General features: G+C 43.1%; 1 protein-coding gene across 18 annotated transcripts in view; it reads right to left on the bottom strand.

Annotated features, from left to right (window-relative positions):
• Window positions 1–15,341, bottom strand: part of TCF7L2 (transcription factor 7 like 2) — a 181,707-nt gene that overhangs the window by 23,741 nt on the left and 142,625 nt on the right. For 14 of the 18 annotated variants that reach the window (XM_055801534.1, XM_055801467.1, XM_055801475.1 and 11 more), the window contains exons 5-6: window positions 4,791–4,923; window positions 2,536–2,638 (exon numbers count right to left, since the gene is read on the bottom strand). In XM_055801534.1, the coding sequence (XP_055657509.1) occupies window positions 2,536–2,638; window positions 4,791–4,923 (236 nt within the window). The remainder of the gene's footprint in view (window positions 1–2,535; window positions 2,639–4,790; window positions 4,924–15,341) is intronic. The other 4 variants (XM_055801484.1, XM_055801496.1, XM_055801553.1 and 1 more) reach the window with 1 other exon arrangement.

Below are 15,341 nucleotides of genomic sequence, written 5' to 3'. Positions count from 1 at the left end.
TAACCTCTGCTTATGTCAATAGAGACCCTCTCCCCAAGCTGAAACTAGGTGTTTTGTTGTAATAATTAAAGGCGAAGTCTCGCTTGCTTTAATGGAGCCATCACACTAATTGAGGGCTACACATCCAAAGGAAAACAATAATGAATGTAAATTTATACCAAAATAAAGTACAGTGAATCAAAGGACTTCAGTTGCGCTTTGGGCCTCTTTCGGTATTTAGATCTCGGTGAGAAAACATTAAATTAACAGAGCTTAATTTGTAGCCTTTTGTCAGATTAACAAGTGTTGACAAGAGTTACCGGGGGAGAGTCCCCAAGAAGTATTGTGGGTAACCAATAGACAATCACACCTCATTACAATAATTAAAAAATACAGCAACATGCAAAACAGCATCCTCATGAAAGACACACAACTTTTTCTGATTGAGGTTTGTCTGTGCTGGCTAGTTCTTTTCATCTGTCCTTCAAATATATCATCTGACTGGGCAGGATGCTTTCTGGGGGGGTACTATGTTAGAGACATGCAGGCCAGTTGAGGATAGATGGAGTTGGGAAGTTGATGGTGAAGCACAAATGGAAACGAGAGGGGAAATAAAAAGCTTGGGTTACTTCAGTAAAGTTGGTCATGCTGCTGTCCTAGAGCAAAAGCAAATGTGATGGTATCGCCCTTCAACAAAAACCATTCGGAGGAGCTGTACGAGCCCTGAGTAGGCAACTACGCCGTGGGTCTTGACTTGTTACAAAGCAGCGGTGATGAGAGTCCTCTTGTGACTGAGGTGGCCATTAGCACCTGCCTGATGAAACTGGCCACACTTGGCAACATTCGCATGGTTTGGCAGCCATGACATGAGGTTCAAGGACGACAAACCTGTGTCTGCACACATAAGGATGTAAGGCTCTGAGACACAGCTGAGCAATGAGGCACAAGCCAACGACAGTGAGGAATTTCTTCCCTGCACTTTCACGTCTTTAACGTTACTGACTTCTGGCACTAGCTGAGTATGTTTTAAATCCTGAGGCTGTTACTGTGCAAGCTTGAGCTGAGCAGTTGCAACAGAGGAGCACGAGACAGCTGTACTGCAGCTAGGTCCTGCAAGCAAGCAAGAAGAGGAGCTGACATGCATTCCACCAGTGTTCAGCGTGTCCTATGGATAAAGTAAATCACCGCAAATGAGGAGGAAGTTAAGATTTCAGGAAGCAGTGCTCTGGGTTTTCCTTGTGCTCATGCTGTGCTCTTCTGGACAAACAGCCTTCTGCAGAGAGCTGATGGACATGCTTCACCCTCAGGGTGGGAGAGCCTCTACCCAGACAAGTTGCATGACCACCCTGTGATGAAGGGCAGCTTGCAAAGTGGCCAGAAGCAGGCTGCTGTGGCCAAGGTCCAAGCTCCATTCTCCTGCATCCACACTTCTGTGCTTGAGAAAGGCCCTCCAGCCTTTGGCACCAAAGCCCGTCCCCTGCCCAAGACCGGGGGTGTGTGGGGACCCCCTGCTCTGCTTTGCTCTCCTACGGAGTGTGAACTCTACTCCCTTATGGAGGGCAAATTTGTGAAGAGATATTTCAGCACAGCTGGCCAAACAACCTTGAGCAGGAACAAACTATTTCTAGCTTTGGGCAATTGATTTCTAAAGAAATATGACCTCTCCAAAATTGATGAGGCCTGTTATGTGAGAAAAACAGGGTAATAGTCTTGACTTATAATGCAGAGAACCATTGTATCCAGTAATACAAATGTATTTTGTAAGTGTTTAAATCAAATATACTGTACAAAAGGGCTAGGCAATGCTTAAGTGCATTATAAACCCACTGCAGAGACAGCAACGTAAGAGAAAAAAGAAAATAAGGACTCAATTACTGGAGGGAACCTCATACCCAATAAGGCTCTGCAAGTGGGATAAGAGGAGCTGAAAAGAAAACAAACCCCCAAACTAACTTTACACGGCTTTTTTCTTAGCCGGTTTTAAAGTAAACTAATTCCCTTTCTTGTTTGCAAGAAAATTCCATTCTTCAGATGCCAACTGCCCAGCCACATCTCGACCAGGAATGCTACTCACTGGCCGATGTAAAGCTCTACTGTTTCACAAGAAAAATGAAAGAGGTTTGAACGGGGAAGGCAAATGAAATTTAAAGCTGCACATTTATAGTGAGGGTGGCCTTGGTAAAAAAAGAGTACATGAGAACCACCCTGAGCCCCAAGAAAACCAAATCTGAGAAAAACCCATGTGGTGCCGTGTAAGGTTATTAACCAGAAAAGGGCTTTTCTGCAGAAAGGTTTAAAAATTCGTGCTTCATGAGCCATCAGCTGGTTGAGACAACATGCAAAGCTGTGTCCAACTGCTCCTGTTTGTTTAAAACCACATGACCTGGCATAAGTTTTAATTAATCTTTATGAGGTGGGTAAATTCATAAGCACTCAATGAAGTGGCAGCTGGCAAACAGACTTATCTCAACGCACACACACACACACACACGATTTTTAACATAAATTTTACACATCAAAAAAGAAAAAGGAAATGAAAAAAATGGAACTCCTTACTGTGGTACTAACCATCCTAGCGGATGGGGGATTTGTCCTACAGTGCCTGGTGATAACGGATAATAAGGAGATATATCTGGAGGATGTGGAGGCCTTGGAATTCCTATGGAAGAGGAATATAAAGCACCATTAGCATTGAGACATGGAAATAAATAAATTAGAAGAAAAACTACGTATGTTTCTAAATCGCTGTCTATTAATTTCTATCACAATACTCATGGTTTCACTTTGGGTTTCCAAAGGCTGTTTCACAGTCTTACTTTATAAAGTGAGCCTCTTGGCATCTTATTAAATGAGATTCAAAGAGAAAAAGTCACGTTATTTGCTCCCTCCCTCCCCTCTCCATTCAGAGATAATTATTTTGTTATTTAGGATGAGAATTTAGGAGTCTCAGCTGAAGTTTCGATGTGACGCTGTGTTAGGTGCTGCCTTGAATGCTTAACAGAAAGATGGTCGCTGTATCAACTTCACAGTTATTTTAGTCTCAAAAGTCATCAAAAAAGCACAGGCCCTACCCATACGTTGACTGGGTACTCAGTAGCATGGCAGTATTCCAAGGTAACCTCCAAGATGAGTTACAAAGTCATTGTAATTGCCAAATGTTTGCTTTTGAGCAAACCTAGGAAACCTTTCCTGAAACCGAAGAGTGGAGGTGAAAGCCCCTGGAAACGCTTAGCAAAACCAGGGGTACATGCTGAAGGGCTGCAGGCAAGGACAGAAAGCCCACCCGTCCTCTCTGAAACCAGTGCAGTTCCTACTCAGACAGCAGAAATCGGCTCCAGACACAAGCCTTAAATCTTAATGCTCCTCACCTTAAGAGCAAGTCGAAATTACTCAGAGGAGTAAGGGTTACAAGACTGGGTCTTTCAATTAACAAGCCAGAACACAATTACACAGCAGAAGCAAAATTAAAACGGAGAGCATTAAATGGAAGGGGTACTGTATTCATGGCTAAAAACTATTTTTTTAACTCACTCAGGAAGCTTTTAATCTCTAAATTAAATCTCCTTGTGTGACATTTTCATGCAGACATTGCTTTTTCTCCATTACAAAACCCAAACAGATTAACTGGGCTTTAACCATCCAGCGAGCTATTTGCACACTTGAAAGAATGTTCACAGAAGAAAAGTAAACAGTCTACAGACGTTAATCATATGTTTTACGATAACCATTTAAAAGCTATTCCCTGTACTGCCATTATTTAAATGAGAGGTTGACTATGCCATTCACTTGCAATACCCAGGGATGGCGAGAGGGATTCCTTTTAAGCCATGTGAAGTTAGCGTTAAGCACAATTAAAAGGGGGCCCCAGCTGAAGCATAGGGAGTGCAAAGTAGCTAATGCACAGCCTTATTCAAGGGCTGGAGTTTAGATAAATTATCTGCATACGTTAGGGCCGACGCAGAGAGATTCCTTTGACGTGAATTCAGTTTCTGATGTACTTTCCAATTAACTAGCTGGGATTTGGATTAACCAAAACAAAACCACTGTCACTAGGAATTCAATGCAGCTTGAAGAAAGAAGATTGACACTGTTTGACTTCTCTGGGCCCTCAGGTTAAACAGGGACTCTTAAAAAGTTAGAATAACATGTAAATTCTACTCTGTAACACCAATAAATCTAGTCAGGGTTTTACACGGTGCTCTATATTCAAGGAGACTGCCCTTCAGGCTGAACTGAGAGTTGGGTAGACTTACATTGGGGAAAAGAGTTGCAAGTGTAGAGCTGGGGCTAAGTAGTTAGAGTGGATGAAAATTCAACATTATAGGAGAAAAATGGCTGAACTCCTGACACAGAAACAATGGGATTTGGGGAATTAAAAGAGATTCATTTTGAAATCGGTCATGACCCACCACCTTTAAAATTCCAGCTGCAATTTTCTAAGTGCAGATCACAGAATGTACATGTTTAATTCTCTGGGTCATGCATGCAAACCAAGCACTTGGTAGATCGAACTACTAGGTGGGGTATCATGCTTGCAAAGAAACATACCTTCAAAAGACCCCACACATGCAACTCTGGTGTCACCCTGCAGAAGCTTTATGAAAATTCACCCAGTAGGTTTCCTTCTGAAGCTTAATTGGCTTAAAAGGAAACTATTTTGTCTGGGTTCTTGTATGTGTTTGACATTTTACATGCCCCCTTTGGTGCTCCAGCATGGGAAATCCTTCCTCCAACACTCCTTCCCCCTAAGACACAAAATGGAAAGATCCACGCACCCGCTCTAAAAGCACCCCAAACTATTTCCCACTTACCTGTTTTGGGATCTACGTCGGCTGGTAAGTGTGGAGGAGGGTTTCCCGGTGTGAAGTGCTCATTGCTGTACGTGATAAGCGGCGTAAGAGGGTGTACATGGTGTGGGTGCTGCACAACTGGCACTTTGTTAGACTGCCAAGAGAAAAAGGTTGATGGCATTAGAGGAGTGCCAGGTACTCCCCACTGCAGCACAACGCATGACATACAGAAATCTGAGTACCCAGGATTTCAACATGATTCTCAGACTTTTGCAGATCCCTTCTCGGTGTCACCCTTGCAGTTCTCCCACCCTCTTGCTTAAAACCTCCTCACACACTTTCCCTGCTCTTGAGTTACTTTAATCTTTTTGACCTGCCGTGCCCCTGTATGGAGCAATAGCAATTCTTTAAAATTTTTCCTTTTTATTTTATAATCTTGTGCTTCACCTCCAAGATGCAGGCAGACTCCTCAGTGAGGGGCTGACAGAGTCCCCCATTTAATTAGCAGGAGACCCAAATGCTCACTGACCTGTAGGTCTTTTCCTTTCCCCTTCCTGTCCTCACTTTCAGTTCTGCATTTTACTGCTCACTGCAAACACTCCAGATAAAAAGCCTTTGTAGTGCTAGAGTATTCCCTTCATCAGCAAGCATTAAGCTGACAAGTGATCACCTGCATATTTTATACATATGTGTATTTTAGAAGAGCTGATTAATTATCAATTCATCAGAGTGCGCTAATAAATGGAAACTGGATACTGATGAATTAGGTACTAAAATATTCAGCTATATAAATAATGGCAAAAACACAGATAGAGCCATTGAAATAAACACTCGTGGGGGGAATAATCACGCAGATATCATAAGGTTTTCCCTGTCACACTCCTAGCTCTGGGGGGAAGAAAAAAATTTTTTTCTTAACAACAATAAAAAAAAAAAAAAAAAAGGAGTGAATGAATGAAAGGAAAAGGCAGGCTGAACTGTAACTTACCCTTACAAGATCACAAAGAAAAAATTAAGCTGAAACAAGCGAACTGCTGGACCATTTACTGCGAGTAATCCAATTGCAAAAAACCCTATTCCCCACAGAGGATTTTCACTAAAATCCTACAACAGGGACATTTAACCAGATTAGGTACCAGCAAAGATAAAGAGGCTGGTATTAGATGATGAATGGATTAGAGTCAGGTTTCATTTTAGAATGTGTCTTCATTTCCTTTTATTACTTTAAGTAAGGAACAACTTGCATTAACATCAAGTAAAAGGAATCACATTAAAATAATGTAGTGATACCACGGTGGCCCCCGATAGCGCCGCTGCTGTTCAGGGTCTGCCAGCGCTCTCCTACTTGCCCGCCAGCCTGAGGACGGCTCCGACCCCACTGCCTGCTCCCCAGCACCCCCAAATACACACGCCCTCGCCACACCGCTTTGGACAAGTTATTATCTGATCTTGGTTTGAATGCTCTGAGCTTCCCTTAAAAGCATTTGAAAAATAATTCCGTTCTTCTTCAGGAATGAGTTTCTAGACTGGGGGGAATGAAGATGGAAGACAGACTGAGAGCTAGGAGGAAAAGCAACGTCAGTCTTCCCCAAATAAACAAGAAGTCTTTCCATCAGGCTTCAGTCAAGCTAAGCTTCACCTTCGGCTCTTGCAGCCTCCCCCACCCCGGGAGGCTCCTCCAGCCCCAGCCCCTGCCGTACATAGCTATTTGACTCACCCTTCTGATAACCTGCAGAAAAAAGTGTGCACCCAAGAGAAGCAAGCCAAAGAGCAGCGCTTGTGCTTCCCCCAACTTTTACCATGTCTCTCTCTTTTTGCAGTCCTTACATGGAACGATTCCCCTCTAACACCACGCACATGGCACAGGAGACCCACGTCAAGTAGCTACCATGCAGGACAGAGCATGGCTGCAACAGGCAACACTATGAATTACAGCACGTTGTGTTGGTTGGGTTGTAGGTCAGATCTTCTGCCAGCTGTGCAACCAAGGACAATTTTGGGCTGCACAGATCCACAATGGTTTCACATCAGAAAAGCTATGGGGATTTAGCCCCCTAATTCAAAAAGCCAAAGGAGAAGCTCTAACCCAAAATTGGTTCTCTTCCATGGGAACCAAGCTAAGCAGTCCGAAAGTAACTGAAAGGTTTGGCAAGGGCTTCACATAACAAATCATATTATACACCATGCAAACTAGAAGGCATCTACTCAACAATACATGGCATTAGATGCCAAATGACCAGTTGATCTGGTTCACAAAAAAAAATCATTCCCAATAAGGGGGATTTTTGCTAGCCAAGAATTGTGGGAACTCTTGCTGTTAGGTGACCCACAGTACGGCTGGTAGCTGCTGTAGCCTCTGTGCTTTCCCAACTCTATCTTCACATCATTGCAAAAAACCCTCACCCAGCTCCTGATGCACAGCGAGGGCTGTCTTCCACAGAGGGCTTATTTTCATAGAAACTGGAACTGGTTAGTTAAAAAAATAAGTAAGTGACAGAATAACATTAGAGGGTCAGACTTAAGCCGACAAACAAGAAACAACACATGAGAGGAAAGCTGGACTTAAATGCCTGTGTCACCAAAGCCAGATATACCATAGGGGGTTACATGTAACTACCACCCACTGCTTTGATATGCCAAGACCCCCCGCAATATCTCCACAAAACGGCATGAGCGTTAAATTATTATGCATTTACTTAACACCTTTCAGAGAAAAATAAAATGCAAAAATAAAATAAAATAAAAATCAACAACCAAGAGTTTGAACTTTAGTCCGCAAACTTTTCTCCACGTAAGTAATTGTTCTTTGGGTGGCTGCCCTGCACCCAAACAGGCAATTCATACAAAGGTACTGGATATAAGGGTATGATACTTTTTTGCCACTCTGATGATGCTGGGGCAAAGGTGTGGAGAGACTGTACTGGGGGAAAAGGAGAAACTGTCACCTGCATGCTCCAAAATATGCTCTCCAGGATAGAGGAGTGTGATCCAGTGCCCCTGAAAATCAGTCTGCATCTGTATTACTACCCTGGGCTAGGTTTGTATTGTTTTGCACTGTTTATCACACACTGGGAAAAGGGACCGTAACTCTGCTCAGAATAGCACACAAAATTTGCCAGCCAAGCTAATTATGCATAATATGCTAAATAAGCTACTCTTTAAAAGCAGCATTCCTGAAGTTAACTAAGAGTCCTTGGAAAAGAGAAAAAGAAAGGACTAGCTGGGAAAGCGCAGGATTAATCCTGCACATGCATCTTCCTTTGAAGTCAATGGGAGCTCTGCCTGAGTAACAAGTGTGGTCCTAACCCCATCCACTGGCAATGAAAGGTAAACCGCAGAAGCCATCAATAGCAGACACCTATTAGATGACCTTAGCCATCCCCCTGCAAAAGGCCCTTCTCCAATATACATTTGTGAGTACTTTATCAAGGGTAGTTTTAAGCTAAAAGCCATTGTGAGATGCAGGAATTTCTCTGGCAACTTGGAGAACTCCATTTATGGCCGTGTCAGGCACGGAACAGGGAGCTGCACTGGTGCGCACCGATCAGCATTAGGGCATGTGCTAACAGGACAGAAAGAAGTGGAGATTTCTAGACCGAAATCCCAGCATCTACAAAGTACCAAGTCATCTGCTGATAAATCACTGCTCTCCACTGAAAGCTGGGGTCTTGTACGCTGGGTTAGAGGGCACAGTAAAGAATAGCAAAAAAACAACAGAAGTTTGCTTTTCTTGATAACCCCTGCCTGGAGCAAACCAGAGGAAATTGTCCCCATAGGGACTCAACTACTAAATCTCTCTATATGAATTTGAAATGCTTCTGGGAGTGCTTAAACACAGATGACTTTAAACAATAATGGAGCTCTGGAATGAAAAAAGGAGGGGGGGAAAAAAACAAAACAAAACAAAACCAAACAGCAAAAAACCAAACCAAATTCTGGACTGATATATGTTTGAGAGGGATACTGAGATCCGTTTAGCCTAAGTTCTGATAAGTGCCTTTAGGGAACAAAAAAACTATCTGAACTTCAGATTTAAACTGCAGGGGATTTTGTGTATAAATTGCTATGTATTAGTCTTTGTTGTGTGGTAAGGACATTTCATTAACAGGATGAAAGATACTTCTATGCGTATACAGCCCAATTTAATACACCCCACTGATGAATACTCCCCATTTATTGAAGAAGTTAATACATGCTGTATAAATCAATAGTTCCTAAGTCTCTGAAAGCAACGCACGACTTGCACAAGATGAAACATTGTATTGTTGAGCACACAACGAAAAAACAACCTTTAAATAGGAAGAGTTTGTTACTGCAATTTCTGTTTGCAAATTCATAGCTTGTTTGGCTTTGGTAATAAAAACATGGCATCAACACAAAGCCAGAGAAAAACATGCCAGAGAGGCCAGAGAATTTGTCCTTACCGGGATAACGCCGGTTTACTAAAAGCAGGTCTGCAAAAAAAGCCACCCAGGCCGAAAACAAGCTAGCATGCCATTGCAGCGTTGCAACCTCAGAGGAAGGCTGGTGGGAGACCCCACTCCGATGCAGGTGGGAGACACCCCCAGCTGGGCAGCCCAGGGCAGGGGGATGCTCCTGCCCCAGCACAGCCTGAAACTCAGGTGGCTGCCGGCACAGCTCCCATAGCCACAGCCGGGGAGGGACCCTCTTCCCTGACCCAGGCAACCTTGTCAGTGTACTTAAAGCCTCCAGTCCTGCTTGTGAGGCAGGGACGTGCTGCTGCCCACCAGGCACCCCTCAACCACCCGTAACCAGGAGCGTGGCAGGGGAGGGACAACTCATCAGGCACTTGTGCCCCGGATCCCCAGAGCCCCCTCCCCTTCCTCCACTACCAGCAGCTGAGGAGGAATGAGAGCTCACCATTCACCTTAAAACCTATTAATCAACAGACACTGAAAACAAATGGAGCTAGAGCTCCGCCTGTCTTTTTTTGCCATATCCTCCTCTTCCCCATTGCTTTCCCTTTCTGCTGAAGAAAGATGGGCCCTGAAAGTGCCTTTATGAGCCTAATACAATAAAACAAAAGCAGCACAGAAGAGGGTTTGTCAGGCTTTTCCCCTCCTCCAGGACGGATGCAGAAGGTCGACAGTGGTCTTGAATGAGCAGGCCCTCCTGGAGTTGCTCCCTGGGCTTCGTAAAGGGTACCATTCAATACTAGTTCACATTAAAAAAATAAGTTTATAACTTGTCTCCCTGTATTTTCCAGACGGTGCTATCGCAGTTATGCTGACTATGGCCAGTGAAATGCTAACAGATGTTCCTGAGCTGTTCTGCAGCTCCAAAGATGCTCGTAAGAGGAGTTGCTTTTTTTCTAAAGGCTGGTTTCTCCTTGGATCTGCCTAGAAATGACACACCACTCCCCAACCCACAAAGCTAAATTGCAAGAAAAGGCAAATCCCAAAATATTGCTGCAAATATTCTTGCATTTCCAGCCAGGGTCACCAACACCCAAAGCAGAGCACCCATCAGTAAGCACTACTCCAGCCCCCAGGATCACCCACATTAGCAGCTGCTCCAGATGGCACCCCAAACTCCAACAAGGAAACTGCAAACCATTCAGGTTGACTGGAAAGCTAAAGCCAACCAAACGCACCAGCTCTATGTAACTCAGTTCTCATCCCCTTTCCCAAGCATAAAAATTCAATGCCAGCGATGAAGCATTTCCTGAAAAAAAATCTAAGATTTAATTTTACCCGCCTCCGTTTAGCTAGTGGAGTCACAGTTTATTTTTTTAAGGATGCTTTCACACCTGACTAAGCATTCTTTCCTGAAAACTACTTCCCCTTGCTCCATTATGGCTGACGCAGTGGCCTGAGCCCTTTCGCAGTTTAATGTAGCTGATTTCTGCCTAAGGTCCTGCCCTAAGCTAACTGCCCATTGTAGCACGGGACAAGGCCTCCATTGATAATCACAACTCGCCCTGCTAAAAAAAGGCTCATTTTCTGCTTTCACACAAATGATGACAGGAGCACTGACAACCATGTGCTGGGACAATACCCCCCCTAGACAGAGCTTGACAAAAAAAAACCCAACCCCCCACTGCCCTTCCCTTAATAAATGGGGGAAAAAAAAGGCAGGGACAGATACACATACACTTTTACATCCTTCTGGTTCTTCCCCCCCCTCCCTGACCACTTCCCAGGCCAGCGAGCGCCTACCTGCTCCTGCAAGAACTGCCCGCTTTCCAAAAAAAACCCATGCTCTATTAGCAATCTCTCAGACAAAACAACAAAATCAGCTTCCTGGCTCTAAGTGTCCATCAATTCATTCCAGAAAAGAAGTTTCCTTTTTTTTTTTTTTCCTCCCCCTCCTTGTAACTATGATGAAGTGCCCCCTGAGTACTGCAGCACGAAGCCACCATGCTTGACATTTTCGGCATCCTTCCTGTAAGGGAGCAAAGGTACTGAGGGGAGGGGGTGGGGAAGCGAGGATTTAAGATGTTCAGGAAATTTCCACTTAATTTCGCCAAAAGGCAATTATGTGAAATGATCTGGTGACAATTAGCATACGCCAAATCCTCCAGTGTCAAAGGGAAAGAACTGGGGTTTAGCTATCCAATTACTGCCTGTTAGTTCTTATGCAGGAGAATTAAAAACAGTAGTAAACCATTATTATTAAGCGTGCTCACACTTTGCTTTCAAAGTTGTTCTAGACTCTTATCTTACTGCTATGGTATTCAGGATGGCTTTTTGATGTTTTTTTTTCAGTGAAAAAAAACCAAGAAACTCAGGGTTTTAAATATAAGTTTAAGTGCTGCATTCTTGGATCATGTGGTGTTACTCTAATGTCAGGTCAGACCCAGGTAAGCACCTGCTATACAGCTGTATATTTTGAGATCCTTCGGCAACACATGGAATTACATTTACACCAGTTAGACTTCACCTCACTCATTCTCTTAATGCTTGATTTGATAAAGAGAAAGCACTCTGCTGCATCGCTCTGCCTGCTCTGGGCATACAAACTTGGACACCAGAGCTACCTCAGCCCATAGCCCACAACTGTGGCCTGCAGGTATCCAGCCAAGCCTTACAGGGTACCACAAAATTGGAGATGATTTGATCAACAGGTGTATATCCCCGTATGAGGAGAGCAAGGTAGTGCTCAAACTCTTCAAGTTTCAGGTATCAAGGTGCCCAGCTCTATTTCTTCCATTACAAAAGGAGAGGCACAGCTTCTTCCCCAACCTGACAAACAGACGCTGCTTTCTTTGCGTACTTCAGTTAATTACTTGACAGACATTATCTCTGTAGAGCAGACAAGCTTTCATCCACGTCTAACAATGCAAAAAGCAGAAAGACTTGAAACCGAATAACACCGTTTTCTTAAGCAGCACCAGTACAAGGTGCGCTGGATACAGCAAGCAGAGACCAGGGAAACCTAAGCACATTTCTTCAGGAAACGGTCCTGAACATAAAGGGCATGGAGAGGGGAGAGCAATAACCTAAGCACAAAAATTCAGAAAAGATGGGAAGACGGGAGAAATGACTATAAGCAAAAGGATACTTATAATTGCGCTGAGAGACCTTATTCGTTACATGCTTTGTATGAATACCTAGTAATGCAATTTCACTTACTCCCTAGCAGTCTCTAAAATGTCACATTATAAACAGCTTTAATTCTTGCATGTAAATCGCTTATTTCAGCACTGGACAGACATATATCATAGAGGAAACAGCTCCACTGATTTTGTTAGGGTATCTCTGACTTCTGTTTACAGTAAGAACTTGAATGTGAGGCTGTTAAAAAACTGCAAGAAATGAAAAAAATAATAATAATAGCACGCATGCCTATATCCACTTGTATTTGGCAATTGCAGTAATAACAGCATTATTAAAAAACTAACATGCATAAACATGTCCTAAGATACAATGCCAAGTTTTCAGTAGTTTTTTTTAAATGCAGTATTCACAAATCATAGCAGACTGTGCTCAATACCGATACACAATATATGTAGCAAATGTATATTAAATAGCTTAACAAATAGCAAACCTCTAAAAAACGTTTTCATTTTTGAATGTGCTAAAACCATTACATGCTGCCACAAAACAATTAAGCGATTAAACTATGTAAGCCCAGATCAATTATTTCTTGAATAAATTCAACAAAGTTTCCCTAAAAATGTGATGTTAAATGCACATCAGAACCAAAGCACCTTTCAAATATTTTGGAAGCAAAGAAACAGACACATTTATACAGCACTGTCAGGCCTTTCACCCCAAGTCACAATAAAAAGAATTCCTCTAAAGGTAAAATGCTTATGAGATCTCATCACCAGCCATGTAAAACCTGCATATGCAACAACATGCAGTGAATGAAGAAACATTTAAATAACTGTCCTTTTAGATTAATTCATTTTAGATGAATTCTACAGAATTTTATCCCTTATTTTATACAAGAAAAGGCAAGTAAATCAACTAAGCTACTCTAGCAAAGGTACCATACAGAATACTGATGTGATAGAAATCCTCCTCCTGGACCGAGTGAGTGGAAGCAAGCCTGGCAGAGTTAGAAAAGAGAACAGCAGAAAACTCAAGACTCCCACAAAACCTCTGGCAAAAATGCAATGCTTTCTAAAATTCTTAAATACGTATAAATTTTCTGTGTATAATTACGGGCAATGTACAGAATGGGCTGAGGGGTAGATTTACTCTCTGTAACATATATTAATAGAAGAAAGTCTCATGGACTTCTGGTAACAAACATTGAGCCACTGTGTCAAAACATGTTATCTCACATTTATCAACATTCCATATTATTTTTCATATTCCTTTATCACTGAGTGAAATAATTTTTATGTAGTGTCCCTAAGATTTCCATCATTCACATCACGGCTGAGCTTTCTGAAGAATTCAGAAAATTTAACTGAGTGTCAAACACACACAGGATCAAAAGCATCCAATTAGAAACTACTACATAGTATTTTTAATAATTTCCCCCCCAAAAAGAAAAAAAATCGTTTTGTGTATGACCAGAATTAAACCATTCCATCTCCAAACCCCCTTAAACTGTAATGTATGTGCCCTGCTACAAACCAACTTCTTTCTCCTTAAAAAAAATAAAACCAAACATTTTTACCTTCATGGTTTCAGAGTTAAGGAAATATCGTACTGAACTGAAGAAAGCTTTGAAGTGGCCCCCTCCACCCCAAAGGAGAAAAAGAAAAGAAAAGCTAGTGATGTCATGGTCACTGTGTGAATGTATGACTGCGGATGTAACACACAGCTAATACACGCGCACACACTTCTCCCTCGCTGGTAACCATTGTTCAGCATCCAGAAATCAGCCCCTCAAACCTGCTGTACACCAGGCTCTGAAACACCGCCCCCCCCAAACACACCCGATCCCACCAAGAAAAAATTTCTTCCCCCCCCCCCCCCCCCCCCGCCTTCCGCAAACCAAACCCCAAAATCAGGCGGAGGGAAGGGCAAAGAGGAGGAGTGCAACAACTCTGCCCCGCTGCACCACTGTGTCGCGACAAAACAGCACTCTGCCGCTCGCTCCTGCCACTGCTGTAAAATTAAAGTGGCATCGAAAAGTCACGCTTCTCCCTACTAAAAAAGACTGTTACCATAAAATAAATAAACAAAAACAACGTTGCTAACAAAGGTCACAGCTGGAGATGCTTGCTTGCTGTCTATGCTCCCCCCCCCCTTTTTTTTTCCACACAGGAGGAAAGAAAAGGAGAGGGAGAGAGGGGGAGAGGGAGAGAAGAGTCACATCAGAAGTTCAATGGTCAAGACGGAAAGCGCGTACACAGAAAGTGCTACTCACCCAGCAATTCAAATTGAGATGCCAGCAGCCGAACTGCTGGAAGAGAGAGAACCCAGAGGCAAGCGCTCCTCCTTTACCACTCAAATCTTCCATTCCCACTAAAATTGCATCCCTCGGGTACATAACAGCTTTGTCTTTCCTTCTCTTAACCTCAAAAACTTTTTTCTTTACTGTCTAGATGCCAGTTGTACAGGCTTTGTATTATTTTCCTCGCAGCTTTTCTCTCTCTTTTTCTTTCCCCGCTCCCCCCCCCTCCACTTAAAGTACTAGAAAAGCTGTCTTAAAAGATCAAGATGTCTCCAGCTTTTTGGCCTGGTGTTTTCTGAATGCTCAAAATCCACTGTCATGTTGGCTGTGAGAAGTGTCTTATTTCTAAATTGTCGGCTGCGGTTATCAAAATTTAGAGAAGCCTCCTGTCTTTTCTGATATAGCACTTTACCATCATCCTTCCAGAGAGTGGGGAAAGGACTTCCTCCCCCCCCCCCCCCCCCCCCCATGCAGGTATATGTCTGCTTAGAAGAGCTAAAAAGCAGTTACCTTGGAAATCAATGACAATGCTACTACAACCCAGGTTGCACAGGTATTACTAAGTGCAGCGAGGAAACGCCGGCCGGCCGTGAGGGAGCATGACCAGTTAAGTGTAGCAAGCAGTCACTTTATCTGCAAGATTGTCAAATCCCTCAAAACAAATTTCTTAGGGGGAGAGCTGTAAGGAAAGTGTATTTTCTTGTCACTGTAACACCGAGGTGACATTTGGCAGACCTTCACCATTAGCTCTGG

Source organism: Falco peregrinus, chromosome 1 (genome assembly GCF_023634155.1).
Source record: "Falco peregrinus isolate bFalPer1 chromosome 1, bFalPer1.pri, whole genome shotgun sequence".
Taxonomy (NCBI): Eukaryota; Metazoa; Chordata; class Aves; order Falconiformes; family Falconidae; genus Falco; species Falco peregrinus.
This window is presented reverse-complemented; position numbering and strand designations above follow the sequence as displayed.